This window comes from Euleptes europaea, chromosome 5 (assembly GCF_029931775.1).
Source record: "Euleptes europaea isolate rEulEur1 chromosome 5, rEulEur1.hap1, whole genome shotgun sequence".
In the NCBI taxonomy this organism is placed as follows: Eukaryota; Metazoa; Chordata; class Lepidosauria; order Squamata; family Sphaerodactylidae; genus Euleptes; species Euleptes europaea.
The window spans coordinates 220,312-241,463 of NC_079316.1; the positions used below are offsets into that span (position 1 = coordinate 220,312).

General features: G+C 55.7%; 1 protein-coding gene across 1 annotated transcript; it reads right to left on the bottom strand.

Annotated features, from left to right (window-relative positions):
- Positions 1-5,776: 5,776 nt before the first annotated feature.
- BDH1 (3-hydroxybutyrate dehydrogenase 1) lies at positions 5,777-20,987 on the bottom strand. Its single transcript, XM_056849842.1, has 6 exons — positions 20,893-20,987; positions 11,132-11,204; positions 10,283-10,393; positions 7,881-8,022; positions 7,473-7,625; positions 5,777-6,376 (listed from the first exon to the last, which is right to left on the bottom strand). The coding sequence occupies exons 1-6, from the start codon at positions 20,985-20,987 to the stop codon at positions 5,907-5,909; spliced, it is 1,044 nt and encodes a 347-aa protein (XP_056705820.1). The 3' UTR covers positions 5,777-5,906.
- Between the last annotated feature and the right edge of the window lie 165 nt (positions 20,988-21,152).

Consider the following 21,152-nt stretch of genomic DNA (forward strand, 5'->3'; position numbering starts at 1 on the left):
AGGTGGGTGCTGAAGCCCACAACTGCAAAGGCGCACACAACGGGGAAGGGGGGGGAGAAGATTCAGAGGGCCTCTCAGAGCAGAGGCTGCACACTGCTGACCCAGAACCCTCCTCTCCGTGCGCTTCCTGCCACAGCCTTTTGGAGACGGGGCGAATGGGGTTGATGGCCTGGGCCTGCCTCGAGAGAGCTCTCCCGAGGCAACCTGTGCTGTTGGGAGTCAGCTCTCCTAGCCGCGTGGCTCTGCTGTGCTCCAGAGTCAGCAATGAATGCTGAAAGGCCCAGACAATTCGGGCCTTGTCCTCTCCTGCCAGGCAGTGCCAGTCACAGCCCTCACCCACGCCCTCCGGCTGGGCCGCAGCAGAGACGGGCTTGCTTGTGACTGGAGAAAGGGGCGCTCTCATGGGCCGCAGGACTGTTCTGGGCCTTGTGGATTTCGCAAGGGCTGCACCAGCAGACGTGGCTGTGGGACTGTGCGCCAGTAGGGGCAGCCTGCTTGGTGTGTTGTTGCGACACAAACACAATCCTGTCACTCCAGGAAGGGTAATTCACCCAGAAAGGGTGTTGTAGAAGTATAAGCTCTTGGGGCTAGAGCCCACTTCGTCCCCTGCACAGCGGCCTTATTCAAGAGGGCTCTTCTAGGCAGGCCTTAGAGGACTCACAAAGTTGCTTGGATAGATCATTGGAGACCGTGGTCTAGGCCGCTGTGTTTAGCTTTCTGAAACTACGATCCTTTTGCATCGTTTAACGTGACCTGTTAGCACCGATGCTTTGCTTCAGTTCTGTTTTCTCACCTTCTGGCTGGATCTGCAACCCAAATCCCATGGCACTGTTTATTAAACATCCCATATTGTGTAATCTTTTTTGAGTCCAAGTGAGAAAGGCGGACTATAAACAAACATGCAGTGAAGATGAATCTTCCTTTAGCTGGATTTTGGATACACAGAATGAGGGAGGAAATGTGAATACTGTGTTGAAAGATCTGGTTGGTGACATTTCAAAGCATTTCATTTTGCTGGGGCCAGCCACCGGGGGCAGGTAACCCCGATTCTGCTGCAATTACACCAGCTACTGATCCACTCGAGCCCAATTCAAGGTGTTGGGTTTTGTCCTGTAAAGCCCTCTGCGGCTTGGGACTGGGTTATCTGAAGGACTGCCTTCTCCCACACGTTCCTGCCCAGGAAGTAAGACCACAGCCCTCCTGACTGTCCCACCAATCAAAGCTTGTATGGTGGACAAGAGGGGGGCCTTTTTATTGGCAGCCCTCAATTATAGAACAGCCTCCCCAAGGAGGTGCACTTGGTTTCTTTGTTTCCGATGTTCAGGAGGCGGACTGCATTTGACCAATTCAGTTTTTATTATATTGTCGAAGGCTTTCACGGTCAGAGTTCATTGGTTCTTGTAGGTTATCCGGGCTGTGTGACCGTGGTCTTGGTATTTTCTTTCCTGACGTTTCGCCAGCTGCTGTGGCAGGCATCTTCAGAGGAGTAACACTGAAGGACAATGTCTCTTAGTTTTTATTTAATGGCAGTCCTGAGATTATCAATTATGGTCTTTTATGCGTTTTTATAATAGTTGTTGTTTATATTGTAAGTCTTCTTGAGTTCCACAAGGTAGAAAGACAGCTAATAAATGTTTTAAATAAAACAAACAAGGAAATAAGCAAACATGCTGATGCATTTTTCATGGTCTAAGCCGCCCTCGCCATGGTGGGCCAGCGTCTGCCTGACCCTGGTCAAAGTTAACAGACTGAATTCTGGCAAGAGGAAAGTGATGGGGGCTGGGAAAGCTGGGCTCTCTGGAGGCCTCCACATTTGCTGGGGTAACTCTTTGTCAGACTCACTTAAGAATGGGGGGTGGTGTCTTCTGGACCCTACGTTGCCATTAAAAAAAAAGGTTAGTGTGGTAACGAAAAGGTGCTGTTATCCAACTTGTTTTCATATGGAATTTAGCTTCTATTTTATATTTAGCTGACCCGTACTGCAGCAACATTGAGAATGGAGTTCTATAACTCACACTTCATCGGGGCTGCTCTTGAAGACCATCTGGAACCCTCAGTTGGTGCAGCCAGTGGCGGAGGCAGCCGTTCCACACACATTATTATTCCTGTGCTAAGACTATTGTACTAGCTGCCTGTTTGTTCCAGAGTTCTTAGCAGGTTCTGAGTCCATTCTCGTGGCCTGAGAATATAAGGTCTGCCGGATAATTTTGATCAATGTGCTTATTAGCAAAGGACTCCCAAGAGGTTGGTGAGGCAGGACTTCCGTTTGCAGAAGCCAGGCAGAGTCTCCCTCAGCAGGCTTGGTTTCTCAATGTGCTTAATTCTATCTTTAACAAGAGTTTCTACTAATTTGCTTGGGGCAGATGTTAAGCTAGCAGGCCTCTAATTTCCTGGTTCCCCTTTGGACCCCTTTTAAAAAACCAGTTCTCTGGTGCAGAGGTTAATTTTAGTAGTAGATCAGCCAGTCCCGCTCTGAGGGAAGGGCCATCTTGCAGCTTGGGTTATTACCGCCTATTGCCAGGGGAGGCAGGACTATTTTTTCTACTTCCTGTCTCCTGGGCGGGAATAGCCCGGGCTTTCAGTTTTTCTCCTGCCTTGCCGGGGAGAGGACATAGTCAGCAGAGCTCTGACTTCTCTATACCTTAGGCTAGCTTAGATAGGTCCTATCTCCTTTCCTATTCTTCTTCGACTATTCTTATTCTAGTCCTATACAAAAAAAAATTTTTTTTCCTTACTGTCCTCCTCTAACTCTTAACCTAACATGCAAACGCTCCGGCTGCAAAAGAGGGTCTCGGCCTCTTTAGCCGCCAGAGAGGAGGACATCTTCCTCTCAGAGGCAGATCATGATCGCGCCTTGTGATCACAAGCAGTCCCAGCAGCCGGCACGCCCTCAGTTTGCCGCTTTGGCGTTCTTTTGGAGCGGCCAGGGGCGCTCGAGGTGCCAGCCGAGGAGCAGCTTCTCCACAAGAAAGGTTCTAAGAAGAAGCAAAACGGCGCCCACTCCAAAAAGGGCACGAAAAAAACGCAGCCCCCGACAGACGATTCTGGCGCTGCGGACGCAATCATTAGCAGTCTCCCCTCCTCCGTGGATACTGAGGGAGAACCGCAAGCTTGCAGCTCCTGTCCCTGCTCGAAATCGGGCATGGGTAAGGTCTCCCTTCCCCCGGGCGAGCCAGAGGGAGGGAGGACAGCCACGGTAGAGCAAGTGGAAGCCATGACAGCCCAGGTTTTAGCCGCCCGAAAACAGTCTTCTCCTCCTGACTCCCATTCTGAGAGTTCCCATAGGTTCTACTGCGGTAGAGATGAATGCTGCAGCCAGGCAGAAGGCACGCCTGGGCTTACAAAAGCTGCTATGAAATCTAATTGTAATCAGCCGTCCCATACTGTAGTGCATGACCATGCCTCTGTGTATTCTTCCGAAGGCAGCATTAGGGAGGAGGGAGAATGTAGTTCTGACACAGAAATTACAATGGTGGAGGGAAACATTCCTCGTTTATTTTCTACTGAGGATTATCAACCCTTACTTTGCAAAGCCCTCTCTGCTCTTGAGCTTAATGATGAGGCTGAAACGGTGGTGGAAACCAAACCTCAGGTCTGGTCAAAAGGCACCAAATCCTATTTTCCAAGAGTAAATCAATAAATCAAAACTGTTCTCTTGCCCTGAATATTTTCAGCAGGTGATTAAAACTGAGTGGGATAAAGCCCACCATTAATAGACAATTTCCTGCAGCTACTAAAAAACTTTACCACATGTCTTCTGCTGCCAGTGGTAGATGCTCCTGTGGCTGCCCTGCAATCTCCAGACCTCCCAGCAGAGGACGGAATGGGGTGCATTAAAGATCCATTAGATCGGAAAATGGATTTTTTATCCAGAAAAGTCCACGAAGCTTCTACCTTAACTCTGCAGGCTAATACCACAGCAGCAATTATGGTGCGGGCTTCCCACACCTGGGCAAAGAAGCTTTCTCAGCTGCTCCTAGGAGCAGATTAGAGAGTGACAGAGGGAGACTTTTCGGCCGTGGCCCCCTGCCTGGTGAAATTCTGGTGGGCGGGCTGGCTCTAGCGAGGCTTTGTGGTTGCAGGGGCCAACTGCTCCCCTGCCACGGGGGGGGGGGGATTTCAAAAACTGAATAGCATTATACGGACATAACAGTACAGCAGTATGTTTAGCAGGATTGCAGGATCCCTAGAAGTCTCTAGCTCCTTCTCTTGTGAAGAGATGCCTTTTCTTTTATATCTCTGCAATGGAAGAGGCTGGATGGAGACTGATACACATATTGCTATCCTGTTTCATCAGCATAGCACTATTCAATTGCCAGTTTAAAGAAGCCAAAAAGTCCTCAATGCCAGGGGAAGGAAACAGCCGCTGCGGCAGTCCCAGCGCCAGCCCACCCTTGTCCAGCTCTGCTGCCTCTGATGGCGGCAGCAGGGAGAAGCCTCCGGTTGGGGACGCTGCTGGCCTGGTGATGCACCAGGGGCTGGTGGTTTCCTCCCTTCTCCTGCTGCCTCTGTAGGGAGGGGTAGAAGGGCAAAAATCATGGTCCTAAATTTTCAGGACAGCTCCCCCGCAAAAAACGAGTAAAAATCCTGAACTGGTAACAACACTTCTGGGAAAATCAGGATAACGAAAAGAGTGCCCTACTGGGAATCTGGATCTGAACTTAATGTGAAACTTTTTGCAGTGTTATACACCCTGGCCACCTGCCTCCCCGTGCAAGAGAAAAGAGGGCCGGGGCTTTTCTGCCTCCAGCAGACACAACCACCACCACCCATGTGCACAAAGAGCAGGTCTTCCTCCCCCCACCCCGCCCTTCATGTCCCTGTCAGGGAAGAGAGATGAACCAGACCCAGCCTGCCAGCTTCGTCACTGTCATTTAATGTTAATCAAGGCAGAGGATGTTTGATCAGACGCTCCCCACGTGTTACAGAAGTGAGACGCCCCTCTCCCCCTCCATTCCCCTTTCACCGAGTTCCAGCAACTGATTTCTTAGCCTCTGAAGCGTCACAAAAATATCTCTGAGTATCTCCCATTAGAGGCCTTTTTGTACAAAAGTTTTCTGCAATGAAACCCTGCTGGACGTCCCAGAAGAAGCCCCGCCGGCCAGGGCTTGCCCTGCCCTCGCAGCACTTGGCCCTGCCAATGGGGCCTTCCCGCTGGAGCCCTGCAGCTGCTCCTGTGGGCATCAGTGGCATGGCTGCAGTGCCCACAGCCCACAACCCAGGGGGCGCTATCCTCCTCCCAGCCTGCAGGAAGGACGGAAGGACTGCTGGGGAAACAGACGCCACGGCCCTCCTCCTGCCACTACCACCAGCCACACGTCCCAGGAGTGCCAATGACCAAGCAGGCTTGGCTCAGGGGCGGGGGGCTGGGCCTGCAAAAGACAGCCCCTCCGTGGCCAGGCCCCTGGTCCACAGGGCACTCAGGAGGGAGCAGGCCAGAAGCAGGCCCAGAGCCAGAAACCTGTGGGGAAGGCCCCTTTGCTCCCACCTCTCGCTCCAGGATGTTAGGGGGCTCTGAGGCCAAGCACGCCTTCCGCTGCCTGGTCATGTCAGCAGCTGCAAGCACCGGGAAGGGGGGGGGCTCGGTCTCTTCCAAGGCCAGGGGGATTTGGGGAGTTCCAAGTCTTCAGAGCAACTAGTAACACAACCTAGATTTTGTCCTAAATGCTGAGATAAAGAGGAAAAATGGGGATATTTGAAATAAATAGCACACAGCTGACTGGGTCCCTCTGACACAGGCAAGATGTTCCTGTTAATGAGACACACCATGCAAGGGTTAAATTATACTCAAAAGTTAAATTACTATAAATCCAGGACTAAAATACAGTACTGTGAACAAAACTAACCAGGTGGCTGCCGGGAGATTTACACAGCGTGGCCCTTCGAGCCCGTCCTCCTCCTGCCCCTCAGTAAATGTAGAGGCGGTCCGAGATGGCGGCCGGCATGTGGGTCATGACCTGCATGCGCAGCCACCAGTAGTAGTCCATGGGGTGGTAGCGGGTGTAGGGGGAGATGGAAGTCAGGGCGTGGCCGATGCTCTCAATCACAGGGGACGTGTCTGAGGAGCCGCTGCTGCAGTAGGACTCCATCTTGGCGATCTGCTCGTCAAAGTACTTCCGGCCGTAGTCACGGCGGACGATTTCGGGCAGCTCGTCCCACATCTTGTCGGCAATGGCCTGGATCCGCTCAGGGCTGTACAAGCTGGTCCCGGCTATGAAGTTCCCGGGCTCCACGATGCAGACCTTCACGTCGTGGGGGCGCATCTCATAGCGCAGGCAGTCGGAGAAGGCCTCCACCCCAAACTTGGTGATGCAGTAGGGGGAACGAGCCGGGTTCGCCATCCGCCCCATCATGCTGCTGATGTTCACCACGCGGCCTAGCCAGGGAGAGCATAGCGTGAGGCTACCGGAGTCCCCCTCAGGAGGAGGAGGAGGAGGAGGGCAGCCACCCGGCCTCATCCTACACAGAATCCTATGGGGGTGGCAAACAGCCCACAAACAGAGCGTCAAGAGCTGAGGAAGACCAAGGCACTACAAGATCCCCCCAAGCGAGCAAAGAGCCTGGCAGCTTCACTCTGGGCTCCAAGGCAGAGGGAGTGAGGCTCGGGGGAAGGCGCCTGCTTTGCATACAGAGCATCCTGGGTTTCGATTGTCAGCACCTCCAGTTCAAAGGATGAAAAACCCCTCGCCTGAACACCCCAGAGGGCTGCTGCCCATCAGAATAGACAACGCTGACCCTGACCGACCACCGCAGCTTCATCTCTTCCTGGGAATCCAAGGGATATGCCTCTGGGAGGGTGTGTAGGAGGGGCGTTCAGACAGACTGAGAGCTTACACTGCTGCCTCCCCCCCCCGAGAGGGGCCCCTGGGCCGGCCCCCGCCTTGAATGACGATGGCGTCAGCAGGGCCATGAGCCTGGCCTCCTCTCCTTCCTTCCCTCCCCCCTCCTTTGGGGGGTGGTGACTGAGGCCCAGGGCTGCTGGTGCCCACACTGCTTGCTGCGTGGCAGAGCTGGCATCTGTCGCTGCCGGTGGTAGCACAGGACCCAGGGCACAGGATGGCAAAAACACCTGCCGCTGTCGCCACCACCGTGAGGCCAAGGAAGAGAACAGCTGGGTAGCAGCAGTGGCAGCAGACATTTTCGCCATCCCGTGCCCTTGTCCCTACGTAAGGTGGGGTGAGCAGCCATGGGTCACAAGCTCTGCTCTTTCCCACTCCAGCTGGGCTTCCGTGGCAGCGTGGCTTTTGCTCCTTCTCCCTCCATCCTCGGCAGAGGGCGGGGGCCCTTCTCTTTCCCCGTCAAGCCCCTGCCTGGGTGGCCCTTCCTTCCCTTCCCTGGTGCGCTGATGATGGCTTGCCACGGCCAATCCCCGTGCCATAGGAGGGCCAACACATCCATGTGGGGTCCGGGCTCTTTGGCGCCTTTCCACCTCTGGTGCCCTCCGCACGCCTCACTGCCGGCTCAGAACTTACCTTTGGCTCTGCGGATCAGAGGCAAGAAGGCCTTGGTGGTGCGGATCGTCCCCCACAGGTTCACTTCCGCCACCTCCTTGTAGGTGTCCATGCTGGTGAATTCCACCTCTCCAAAGGTCGAGACCCCTGCATTGTTGACCAGACCCCAGACTCCTGGAGGAGGCAGCAGAGCAGAAAGGAGTCACCACGGGGGGTGGGGGGTGGGGTTCCCCCCCCATGGGCTGGACAGGCTGAACCTTGACACACACACCCTCCCATAAGCAGCTAAGTGGCTGGGTTCCTCGGGAACAAGACCAATCCAGCCTCTCCTCGTGCGATGCTGCCAAATGCCATTTTAGGGCCACAGGGACAGCAAAGGGCCCTTCTCAGCCGCGTTCTCTGGGTCTTCCCCCATCCCCACATACATACCGGCATCTGGGTTCTTCAGGGTAGCCGTCACGTGGTCCACGGCCCGCGCCACATCCTCGCTGTCACAAACGTTCAGCTGTACAGTTCTCATGCGGTCGCTGTTCATGTTGTCGAGGTCCTTGGAGCCCCCGCGGCCTTGTTCCTGGAAAGGGTGAGCATTTCATTCCGCCGCCAGGAGGCGGGCAGGATCCAGCGGCCCACCCCTGGCCAGAGCCACGCTTCCTGGGAGCCGTGGGCTGGCTGCGTGGCTCAGTCAGCACAGAGGACACGAGGGAGAGCAGGCCTCAACCCTCGCCTCGGCCCACGGAGAAGGCGGCACCTGGAGCAGTGGGGCCACACCCACGAAATGTGGCCTCTAACGGCAGACACGGATGACAGGGGGACAGAGAATAAATGTGAACAGTGAGGTCGAGGGACCGTGAAATGCGACGCAAGCAATCAGGGAGGGCGGCACTCCTCCCCTACAAAGCTTTGTCTCAAGCTTTGCAAAGGGACGGCCCAGGCTAGCCTCAACCTGCTCCTCACAGCCGTTTCCCCCATTTTGCTCTGTGCACCTGCGTGTGTGAGGAGACCTTCCATGCATCCAATGGAGTGGCCAGGCCCAAAAAGGCGTCTGCCATGATACGTGTGTTACCCTTTAAGATGGCAGGCTAACATTGCCACCCTTCTGGAATTAGATCCACGGACAGCCTCTCTCTGGCAGGGCTGTTTCGCTTTTGTGCTTCTACGCCAGGGCCAGCAGAGGGGGGCTCAGCACCCCCAGAAGCAGTGCGGAGAAGACCAGGAGGGGCCAGGGAAAACCCCCCCCCCACACACACACACACTGCTCTCTTTCCCTCTTTAGCTGAGCTTCCCTTGGGGGGCCTGCACTCTCGGCAGCTCACTTTTTGCATGGCACAAGTCAGCCGGCTGATGCCTGCCCTGCCCACTCTGTGCCCCCCTGGGAAAGTGCAGAACTGAGCCGCAGGCTGTGGGGGCAAAAACTGAGCCGCCTCCATAGAATCATAGAGTTGGAAGGGACCACCAGGGCCATCAAGTCCAACCCCCTGCACAATGCAGGAAATTCACAACTACCTCCCCACCACCACACGCCCCCAGTGACCAGAAGATGGCCAAGATGCCCTCCCTCTCATCTTCTGCCTAAGGTCACAGAATCAGCATTGCTGACAGATGGCCATCTAATCTCTCCAGGGAAGGAGAGCTCACCACCTTCCGAGGAAGCCTGTTCCACTGAGGAACCGCTCTAACTGTTAGAAAATTCTTCCTAATGTCTAGACGGAAACTCTTTTGATTTAATTTCAGCCCGTTGGTTCTGGTCCGACCTTCTGGAGCAACAGAAAACAACTCGGCACCATCCTCAATATGACAGCCCCTCAAGTACTTGAACATGGTTATCATAACCCCGCTCAGTCTTCTCCTCTTCAAGCTAAGCATACCCAGTTCCTGAGCGGCCTGGCCTTTCTCAAGGCCTCTCCCTGGCCCCCTCAGCTCCAACTGCATGGCAAACATCACTAATGTGTGTGCACACGCGTGAGAGATAGAGACCACCCCTTTCCCCCTCACTCTTTCATGGTAAGAACAACAGCTTGCTTGCAGGCAGGCTCAGGAGCTAACTGATCGGCACAGCCTGGCCTGGAGCATGCTCTCAGCAAAAAGACAGATACAGTCACAAGCTGGCTTCCTTTTCTTGCCCTGCACCCCCCCCCACAAGCCCCCCACCCCCACCCCCAATGCTTGCCATAATCCTCAGGTCTAGGATACCTGCCCCTTTACCAAGAGAGCAGGAAGGGCTGTGCGTGCAGAGGGGAAACAGAGTCACAGCCACCGAGGGCTGCTGCAACTTCTAAAGGTCAAGCCTCTTCACAGGCAGATCCAGCTGCAAAGGCCTGCCCTCTTCACCCGCCTCAGCGCAGGGAGACCCTGGGGGGCGGCGTCCCCATCCTTTCAGAGCAAGAAGTGCCCACGGAAAAGCACTCTCTCCCCCCCCCCGCCATGTTGTGCCAGGGGCATCCGCACGAGTATTTCTGATCTGCGGTCCCTGAGGTGCCAGCGAACGAGGGTTGCCAGCCCCAGTTTCGGAAGGGCCTGGAGAGGTGCTGGGGGGGGATGTGGTTTGGGGAGGAGGCGCAGCAAATACGGATGCCACCGGGGCCAGCCCTCCAGGCTCCTATTTCTTCCAGGAAAACCAGGATCTCTAGTCTGAAGACAAGTGTTATCGTTGGGAGAACCCCAGGCCCACAAGGTGGCCAAGGGGAAGCTGTCACAGAGGCCGCATGGCCACCGCCTCACCCCTCGCCAGTCCAATGCCCACCTCCCTTCTTCTCATGGCCCTCCCTGGGACCTGTCTGGCCCCCAAAGGGCAGGGGCACTGCGGGGGGGGGGGCAGGCTCCCCATTTCGTACCTTCAGCAGGCAGCCCGCATACACGATGAAGCCTTTCTCGTGCAAGTACTTGGCGAGGGCAAAGCCAAAGCCCGAGTCACAGCCGGTGATGAGGACAGGTCTCTCGCCAATCTGAAACGATGCCCCGAAACAAGGACGTTGGAGGGTGGGGGAAGAGGCCTCTGGCATCTACGTCCTGCCCTCAAACGCCCCCGGGAGCTCCCATCCATGCGCCAACTCCCATTCAGCCACACAAGCATCCTGGAATGCACATTTGCTGGAGGAGGCCGTTCTTGGCTCACGTCCCGAAGCCAGACTCCTTCCCTGGGCCTCTCCACCTGCACCCCACAGAGGCATCCCTAGTCGCCCCTGCTGAGGACCCCAGTCACTCTCGGAACCCATGGCCACGTCTGGAAGGGAAAGAGGGAGCGTGAAGCGGTCCTGGGAGCAAGAGGGGCTCTTCTGGGCCAATCTTAATACCAAGGAGACCTCAGCACAAACCCACAACTCCTCAGAAGGGTCAACAGGTACCCCCAGCAACCCCCCCCCCCAGAATTCATCACTCTAGTGCTAGTATAAGGGAGGAACCCCCCAAAGAGGGCCACAGCATCAGGCCAGAAAGTCAGTCAGTCCCCCCAGAGAGCACCCAGCCTAGCATCTGGCGGCAACAGGGTGAGCCAGGCCCCTCCCCACGGCACTAGCTGGCCCTCCCCGTGTCACCAAGGGCCTCTGGTATCTAGAGGCAGGCTGCTTCGGAACATGGAGGCTCCACCAATGCTCTCACAGCTAAAGGCCACTGGCTGCTCCCCCAACCCAGGGGCAGAGCCTCCCCCTCCCTGGGTCAGCCAGGGTCTTTTCTTCCCCACTCACATCTTCCACGTCTGTCCCATAGGTCCGCCTGCCCGTCTGGATCACGACAGAGAAGGAAGCCTCCGGCAGGGGCCTGCACGAGAGAGAGCACAATTTCCCCTGAGTCCAAGAGAGGGCAAGCGAGAGCCAGCCTCTCTCCCACTGGCACCAGGCAAAACCCCCACCCCCCGGACTCCAGCTGGCGTACTAAGGGGGCTCTGGCCTTTCCCAGCCACCGGGGGGGGGGGGTCACTCTCCAAGGCCAGTTCGGAGTGGCTCTCGAGGCAGGCGGAAGGGAGGTCAGATGCTGGCTGCCACTGCAGAGTTTGGAGCAGCAGCAGCAGCACTGGGCTCTCTGGGGAAACTGCTCAGGCGCCGCCAGGGAAGGGCATGCCGATGCTGCTGCTGCCACCCACCCGGGCCCACAGCCTCTCCCACTTGGCAAGCAGACAGGCCACGGCTACAGGACCACCAGAACAGCAGCCCAGGCATCCATCCAGCCTGGCAAACATGTACTAGGGAAGCGGTGCTTGTGGCTTTGCACGGCCCCGACAAACCGCCCTTGCCAAGTTGTTTTCTGTTGCTCAAGGTCGGACCAGAACCAACGGGTTGAAATTAAATCAAAAGAGTTTCCGTCTAGACATTAGGAAGAATTTTCTAACAGTCAGAGTGGTTCCTCAGTGGAACAGGCTTCCTCGGGTGGTGGTGGGCTCTCCTTCCCTGGAGGTTTTTAAGAAGAGGCTGGATGGCCATCTGTCAGCAGTGCTGATTCTATGACCTTAGGCAGATCATGAGAGGGAGGGCATCTTGGCCATCCGGCCATGGAGTAGGGGTCACTGGGGCTGTGGGGGGGAGGTAGTTGTGAATTTCCTGCATTGTGCAGGGGGTTGGACTAGATGACCCTGGTGGTCCCTTCCAACTCTGTGATTCTATGAACTTGGGCAGGATAAGGAAGCAGGATGGGGGAAGGGGGTTATCCCTCCCCCTCTTTGCTGAAGGTTCGTTCGCATGCCCTCCCTTGCCCGGGGTAGCCCCTCCTGGACCCGCCCAAGTGACAAACAAGCACTCTCTATCCCAGGAACCTTGAGCTAAGGTCTGGTAAGCTAGGGGATTACCTCCGTTTGCTGAGATCTGGCCTGAGTTCCAGTCCAGAGGCAAAGCTGCTCTTGGGGGTTTTCGCCATTGAGAGGCGCTGCTGTCCCTTGCAAGCAGCATCCATCGGCCAGGGAGACACCAGAGATCTCCAAAGAGCCTCCAGCACAGGTCCATTTCCCAGCCTCTTTCTGCCCTTTCTGCGAGGCCCCCTCCCCCACCCTGCCTCTGCACAACGAGGTTTGTGGGTGGGTGGAGAACAAAATGTGGTCAGGTGCTGAGTGAAGCCAAAACCCTCCCCTTGGGGCCACCTACAAAGCCCCTGCCCTCACCTGGCCCCTGCCCCACTCGGATGTGACGTGGTGACCTCAGCAGCGTCTGCAATGTCACACACACACACCCATGACCCTGCCCCAACCCTGCCAACCTGAAACGGAAGAACTTAAACTATGGCCACTGCAAGGAATGCTGGCCTGGCCCTGTATAAACATCATTCAGGACTAGCAGCGAGAGCAGGGACACGGGCTCCCGGACGCGTTTTCACCTTTCCTTTGTTCCCTTGCTCACCTGGAAATGTGTGAAAAGACCGCGGGTATTCTCTTTCGTCATTTATTAAACTTCCTTATATTTTAAATGACCTCAGTGTGGCTTCTAGAAAAACACCACGCCTGTTCGGTGTTGCCGCCTAAGGCTTGACAACACAGAGGGGCCAGCAGGTGAGCTCACCTTCCCGAGAGCATGACAGCCTCTACGCTGTGAAAGATCCCTCTAGCCCCCCCCCCGCCCCCGCGTGTACGACAGTCGCAGGAGACGCTACGGACCCTCCACCCAGCAATGCAGGTATCAAGGACTCAGTACATATTAGTATGGAGAGGGGAGCAAGAGTATTTTAAAGAAGCCCAGTGGTTCCCAACATGGGGCACATGCCCCACAGGGGGGGCAATTTGATTTTTAAGGGGGGCAATTCGAGAATGAGTTATTAACAGTGAATTTTTTTGCTTTTCTTATGGTTCTAGGGGCCTCATATACATTATATATATATATATATGTATATATACACACACACACACACACACACACACACACACACACACACATAATGTATATATATATTAGCCCGCTAATAGAGAGGAGTAGTGAATAGGAGTTCACTGTTTGAATAATAAGAATTATATGTCACAGGGAGGGGGGGGCATCAGGATTTTAAAGATGCTTAGGTAGGGCATGGCCAAAAAAAGGTTGGGAACCACTGAGCTAGAGTGTCCCGTCCCCCCCGAAGCCAGCGTGGCTGGTGCTCCCCTCATTCTGTGGCCCTCTCGTTCGGCCCTCCCAAGATTCGCCGTTCCGGCTGCCGTCACCTGTGTGGCTGTGAGCTGCCCCCTCCCGGCCTGTTGTGGGCAGAGTAATCCCGTTCAGACTAGGGGGAGTTCCAGCTTGTGCCTCTTGGGCAATGTAAGGTGAACGGCCTGCAAGGCCATAGAGAACAAAGCCATAAAGGCCAGCTATGGCTTCCTGGCCTCTCCTGCATCCAAAGGCCTTCGTGGTCACACACACACCCTCCATACACGCACCTGATACCCTATGACCTTCGCTCCTCCAACTCCCAAACCCTCAGCCGTCCAAAGTCTCCTGCATCCTCCAACAACGTCCTCCCCACAGTGCTTGACCCCCCCATGGAGTGCCCCCTCCCAGAAGCTTAGTGGGAGGCCATCTCTCTGCCTTCCTGACACGCCCCCCTCACAAAGCCCACGTCCACCCCCTGAAAACATTCCTAAGGGGGCTCATAACATAAGAACATAAGAAAGGCCCTGCTGGATCGGACCAAGGCCCATCAAGTCCAGCAGTCTGCTCACACAGTGGCCAACCAGGTGCCTCTAGGAAGCCCCCAAATAAGACGGCTGCAGCAGCACCGTCCTGCCTGTGTTCCACCGCACCCAAATAGGCATGCTCCCGATACTAGAGAGAATAGGTATGCAGCGTGACTAGTATTGTGAGAGATCCCCCTCTCTGAGTTTGCTTCTCCAAATCAGTTGCTCAGACGTTGATACAGAAACAATAGATTTATTGAAGCCTTCAGGAGATGAGACAGGCACAGGTAGAAAGTTGCAAGTGAGGGGCTATACGGGTTTACAGAATATATTGACTCCAGGGCACTGGGGCACTGGGGTTCACACTTATTGTTATGGGAAGTTACAAGCTTGGCATAATACAAAACATCAGACGGATCCCAGGAAGTCTGGTGCGGCTATCACACTTCCAAGGCCGCACCGGCCTGAGGGAGTACTGGCAGGAAAACAGCGGGGGGGAAGATACATGGGCCATCAGGCCTGGCGCCTGAGACCAGAAGGTGTGAACTGCTTTTACGAGTTCACTGATAATACCGCAGGTGATGGAAAGCAGAGACACAAAGACAGAGACCCTCACATTCTGCCCCCCTTAAGGCCCCCCTCCGGGAGGACGAGGCTTATCGGGATAAGCGAGGTGGAATTCTCGGACCAAGCGAGGAGCTGCCATGTGGGGTGCGGCCACCCATTCGTCATGAGCGGAGCCAAGGTTTTTCCAGCGAACAAAGTAAAACAGTTTCCCTTTCTTCCATTTGGAATCTAAAACCTTGGATATTTCCAAATGGGTATCCCCTCCTACTACGGTAGGAATCTCATGAGCGGGAGGGGGGTGGAACTGGGGAGCTGCTACATAAGGTTTGAGGAGGCTTATATGGAAGACTGGATGAACCCCCTTGAGTGTCTTAGGGAGACTCAGTTCCACGGTAACCTCGTTGATTACTCTGGTAATGGGGAAAGGTCCTACATAACGGTCGCTCAGTTTTTTGCAGGGGCGAAGAGAGCGGAGGTTTTTGGTGGACAGATAGACTTGCTCCCCCACCTTGAGTTCCCATCCCGGAGACCGGTGTTTGTCCGCTTGTTCCTTGTACTTGCTTTTTGCCCTTTCCAGATTTTTGAGCAACCATGGCCAGGTGGATTTAACCACCTGAATCCACTCCTGAAGATCAGGGGTAGACTGGAGCTCTGGCGAGACGGGGGCAGAACCGAAAGGGCCAAAATCCGTCCCGTATATAACTTGGAAGGGACTAAAGCCGGTAGAGGAATGAGGCGCATTGTTGTACGCATATTCGGCAAATGGCAGCAGGTCAACCCAGTCATCCTGGTGGAAATTTACATAGCAGCGCAAATAACATTCTACTACCGCATTTACTCGTTCTGTTTGACCATCCGTTTGGGGGTGATAGGCGGAAGAAAGGCCCTGTTCCTCCACTCCCATTAACTTTAGGAAAGCCCGCCAGAATTTGGCAACAAACTGGACCCCCCGGTCGGAGAGGACCTTCCTCGGGATCGAGTGTAGCCTGAGGACGTGCGTGATGAACAGTTTAGCTAAGCCCTGGGCTGAAGGAAGACCTGCACATGGAACGAAATGAACCTGTTTGGAAAAGAGGTCTGTGATAACCCAGAGAACCGTTTTCCCCCGACTTGGAGGTAGGTCGGTGATAAAATCCATGGCGATGACTTCCCAGGGACGGGAGGGGTTCTCAAGCGGTTTGAGAAGCCCCGGGGGTTTTCCCATCCGTTTCTTGGCTGTGGCGCAGGTGGGGCAGCTGCGCACATACAACTCCACATCAGATCTCATACCGGGCCACCAGAATTGCCTTCGAACCAGGTGAAGCGTTTTTACGAAACCAAAATGACCTGCTAGCCTGGCCCCATGTACAAGTCCCAATACTTCTTTGCGAAGGGAAGATGGGACATATAGTTTCCCCCCTTGCACCCACCAAGTGTTGGTTCGTTCCAAGCCAGGGGGGAGGAGATTGTGCTCCTCCTCCTGCAAGGAGGCGTCCCGGAGTCGCTGTTGGAACACTTCCGGGATACCTTTGAGCGTAGGGGGGGTCTCCGGTTGGCGGGCTTGGGATCGGGTGGTGACGGCTAAGCCAGGGACTTCCCCTCGCTGTTCGGGAGTGAACAGGGAGTCGACGGGGCGATCGAAATCGTTGCGATACTGGGGAAGTCGTGACAAAGCATCAGCTAGGGCATTTTCTTTGCCAGGGACATGTTTGAGGGTGAACCGGAATTTTGCAAAAAATTGGGCCCACCGAATCTGTTTGGCATTGAGTTTTCTAGCTCCCTTGAGAGCCTCAAGATTCTTGTGATCTGTGCACACTTCGAACGGCAGCTCGGCCCCCTCCAAGAAGTGTCTCCATATGGTAAGGGCATGTTTGACCGCTGCTGCCTCCTTCTCCCAAATGGCCCAGTTGATTTCGGACTGGGAAAACTTCTTGGAGAAGTAGGCGCATGGCCTTAACCGTCCCCCCTCATCCCTCTGCAATAGGGCCCCGCCCATTGCCACATCCGAGGCATCCACCTGCACCACGAAGGGCTTGGTGCAATCCGGGTGAGCCAAAACGGGTTCGGATGAAAAAAGTAGCTTTAAACGTTCAAAAGCTTGCTGGCACTGGGGAGACCATTGCAGACGGGCTGAGGGGAGTGCGGCGCTAGCCCCCCTGTCCTTGGTACGCAACAGGGCAGTGAGGGGAAGCGCAACTTGGGCAAAGTTGGGAATGAAATTCCGGTAAAAGTTGGCAAACCCCAAAAACTGTTGAAGTTGGCGGCGGGTAGTGGGGGTTTCCCAGTCCCGCACCGCCTGGACCTTGGCGGGGTCCATTTCCAACCCTTGGTGGGAAATCACATACCCCAGAAATGTAATAGAAGGTTGGTGGAATTCACACTTGGACACCTTAGCATACAGTTTGTGCTCCCGCAGCCGCTGGAGCACTTCTCGCACTAGGCGCACATGTTCTTCCATGGTCTCAGAGTAAATAAGAATGTCATCGAGAAATACCACCACCCCCCGAAACAGTAAATCATGCAAAACTTCATTAATTAATTGCATAAAGACACTCGGAGCCCCCGAAAGTCCGAACGGCATGACCAGGTACTCAAACATCCCAAAACAACTGGAAAAGGCCGTTTTGGGTTCGTCTCCTTCTTTGATGCGAATGCGGTGGTAGGCTTCTACCAAGTCCAGTTTGGTGAAGATTCGGCCCTCCTTTAATTGTGCTAGAAGGTCAGGAATAAGAGGGAGGGGGTAAGCATTAGACTGGGTGACTGCGTTCAGTCTGCGAAAGTCAATACACAGTCTTAAATCTCCCGTCTTTTTCTTTACAAAGAAAGCTGGGGCTGAATAAGGAGCCTTGGAGGGGCGTATGAAACCCCTCGCCAGATTGACATCCAGATAGTCCCGCAATACAGTCTTTTCACTGGGGCTCATGGGGTAAACCTTTCCCTTAGACAGTTTGCCTTCCCCTACGATCTCGATGGCACAGTCCGTTTCTCTGTGGGGAGGCAGTTCGTCGCACTCTCTAACATCGAAAACATCAGTAAACTGCGAGTACTCAGAGGGTAATTGAGGAGAGACTGGGGCGGGGGACCCTACCAGTGCGGCGGCTGGAGTTCTGAGTACCCGTTCCTTGTCATGCAACCCACAGGGGTTTTCGGGGAAAGAAAGCACCCGTTTAACCCAATCAATGGAGGGATTGTGTCCCCTTAACCAGTTCATCCCTAACACCACAGGGGTTACAATAGGGGCGATGGTGAAATACAACCGTTCCCAATGTTCCCCCACGGACATAATCACGGCTGCAGTTCTGTGGGTCACAGGGCCCCGTTTAAAGTCACTCCCGTCCATTTGGGAAAAACGGAGGGGTCCCGGAAGCCGCTTGCGCCGGACACCCAACTTCTTGGCAGTTTCCTCATTTATCATGGTGCGGGCACACCCCGAGTCGACCAACGCGGGGACCTCTAACGGGGGACCCCCTTTGGGTAGGGACAGATGAACACGCACAAATACATTGTCCTCTTGGGCGCTTACCATCGGTGGAGCTCCTTGCACAACGATAGGGACGGTCTGCTGCGGAGCCCCCTCTACAGCAGACCGACGGCGTTTTTTGCCGGCTGTTCCCACTCTTCCTCCTCGCTGGAAGAGGGGGACGGGGTGGTGGCTTCCGGGGAGCCGTCCGAATCAAAGACGGTATTTGTAATCCGGGACCCCGATGGGACCGTAGAGTCGGATGCCCCATCCTGGGGGCGCGCGTGGAGAGCGGAGGGTGCGCCGGAGCGCCGGCTCAGTGGTCCACTTCTGCGGCGAGGCTGGCTGTCGGCGGCCGGTTTCGTCGGCTCGGCCTGGGTTTGGCGGGGGGGGGTCGGACGGCCTGAGGGAGAGGGGCATTGCGATGCAAAGTGACCCTTTCCCCCGCAGATCAGGCAGACGCCGGCCTCGAACCGCTTGCGGCGTTCCGCGGCCGAGAGACCCCCGCCACCCCCTTGCCGGAGTTCCCGGCCACGGTCACCTCGGGGCCTGGGGTCTCGCCCAAGCCGTTGCTTGGACAAGTTCAGGAGTTGCTTGCGATTCTCGATGTCAGCAGCATGGCGAACCCAACCTTCCACATCCGGGGGGTTCCCTTGCATGAAGGCCCAATGTTGGAGGTCTGGGTTGAGACCCTCCCTGAAACATTGTACCAAGGTAGCTTCACTCCAGTCCAGAATTCGGCTAGCCAGTGACTGGAACTCACTTGCATACTGCGCCACCGACTTAGTCCCTTGGCGCAGTTGCATCAGGGAGGCTTTAGCCCGCTCACCCAGAGTCGGGTCCTCAAAACGGTTTCGGAGTGCTACCATGAACTCGTCCAGGGTTCGCAGTACCGGCGAGCGGAGTTCATACTGCAACACCATCCAGGCAGCCGCCTCCCCTTGCAGTAAGGAAGCCACGTACTGCACCCGGGACTCCTCAGAAACGAAGGTTCGGCCTTGTTCCCGCATAAAAATGTCTACTTGGACCATAAAAAAGGTCAATTGGTCTCCCGACCCGTCATACGTGACTTTCAGGTCCCGACGGGCCGGGGGGGCAGGGGTTGCGGGCGGAACTACCGGCGCCCCGTCTGGGGGAGCACCGGCTGGAGGTTGCAACTTCAGCGCATCTAGGGCCGTGGCCATCTCACCCATTACGCGTTGCATGGTCTCCATCTGCTCCTGCATAGCCCGGCGGTCTTCCTGCCACTGCTTTCGTTCTTCCTCCATGAGGGCCTCTTTGCGGGCCGGGTCCCCTTCGAGTCCCGTGCTGGGGAAGGCCAACCGGCGATCCTTCGCCGCAGTCCGCGAGAGCGACCAGCCCTTGGGAGAGTCCAGCCAATAAGTAAGCCCCCGGGGACGTTCGTCCCGATCTTGGTCGGGGGCGCGACCCTTCGGTTTCTTTGGCTTGGCTCCCTCCTCCTTCGGGTCCGGCTTCTCCGGCTCGTCCGGAGCCTTGGGGGCGTCGGGGATAGGGGTGGTGTCCTCGTCGGCTGACATTCTGTCCAAAGCGGTACAGCTGCAGTCCGAGAGGCAAAGACTTGCAACTTAATGTGAGAGATCCCCCTCTCTGAGTTTGCTTCTCCAAATCAGTTGCTCAGACGTTGATACAGAAACAATAGATTTATTGAAGCCTTCAGGAGATGAGACAGGCACAGGTAGAAAGTTGCAAGTGAGGGGCTATACGGGTTTACAGAATATATTGACTCCAGGGCACTGGGGCACTGGGGTTCACACTTATTGTTATGGGAAGTTACAAGCTTGGCATAATACAAAACATCAGACGGATCCCAGGAAGTCTGGTGCGGCTATCACACTTCCAAGGCCGCACCGGCCTGAGGGAGTACTGGCAGGAAAACAGCGGGGGGGAAGATACATGGGCCATCAGGCCTGGCGCCTGAGACCAGAAGGTGTGAACTGCTTTTACGAGTTCACTGATAATACCGCAGGTGATGGAAAGCAGAGACACAAAGACAGAGACCCTCACAAGTATCCATTTTAACTAATAGCCATGGATACTCCTTTCCTCCATGAATATGTCTACTCCCCTCTTAAAGGCTCCCTGAATGGAATTAGCGTTGTCCCCCACCCTGCTGCTCTCCCCACCCCTTCCGTGACCTCTCCTGTTTTGAATTCTAGATTGGAGGTTCCACGGGGAAGGGCCCCCTCTTCTCATTCTCTGGAGTCCCACCTTCGCCAGGCAACGCTCTCAGGGCGTGCCCAGGAAGGGTGCAGAGAAGCAGCCATGTCCCACCTTGTGGCTCTGGGGCAAAGCAGCTGCTAGGCAGGCAAGCAGAAGGCCTCGGGTCGGACCTATGTCTTGGAGACTCTTCCTCGATTTAGGCCAGGCCTAATTCAGAGCCTCCAGAGCAGCATCTCACGAGAGCCAGACCAGGTGGCTCTGTGGTTTCCGGAGGCCTGTGTTCTGCGTAAAAACAGTCAAAAGGTGTGGTGGGGGGACGTGGGGCCCCCCACCCAGGCAACCTCCGCTTTCTTCTAGAACCCCCTCTCGCTAGACCTAGCAGCTGCAACACCCAAGGAAATCCCAAGAACCTGGGGTGGGGGAAGCGGATAAAATCCTCTACTGCCCAGGCATGGAGAGGCCACAGGAGCCTGGTTTGGCCCAGCATCTGCACGTGTTCTTTGCAGAGTCCACGGGGCTCCTCTCCTGGCTGGAGTCCAGGAGAGAGGTCTGGATGCTGGCTGGCACCCCAAATGGCTATCCGGAGAGCCCCCAGTTCCTTAGGCTGGGGGGGGGGGGACACTCTTCTGGGCACTTAGCAGGAGTGGCGTCTGCCCCCCGCATTCTCAGCTCCCCCACCCCCCTAGATTACTTACCGGAGGCCAACTGAGGCATCCTTGCGGTGCGGGGCTTTCGCGGCCAGGCGGGCAAGAGGCCTGGAGAGGCGCGTTGCAGCCAGAAGGGTGGCCATGGGAGTGGGGGTCGTCTCTCTGCCGCCAGAGGCTTCCTCTCACTCTGCAAAACAGGGCGGACGCAGCTCTCCTTTATTTGCTCCCAGCATTTACGGACTCGCTGACTCCGGTGTTTTGGCCGCCCAGCAGGGGAGGCAGCCGCCCTCACTCACCTCTGCCCCTTG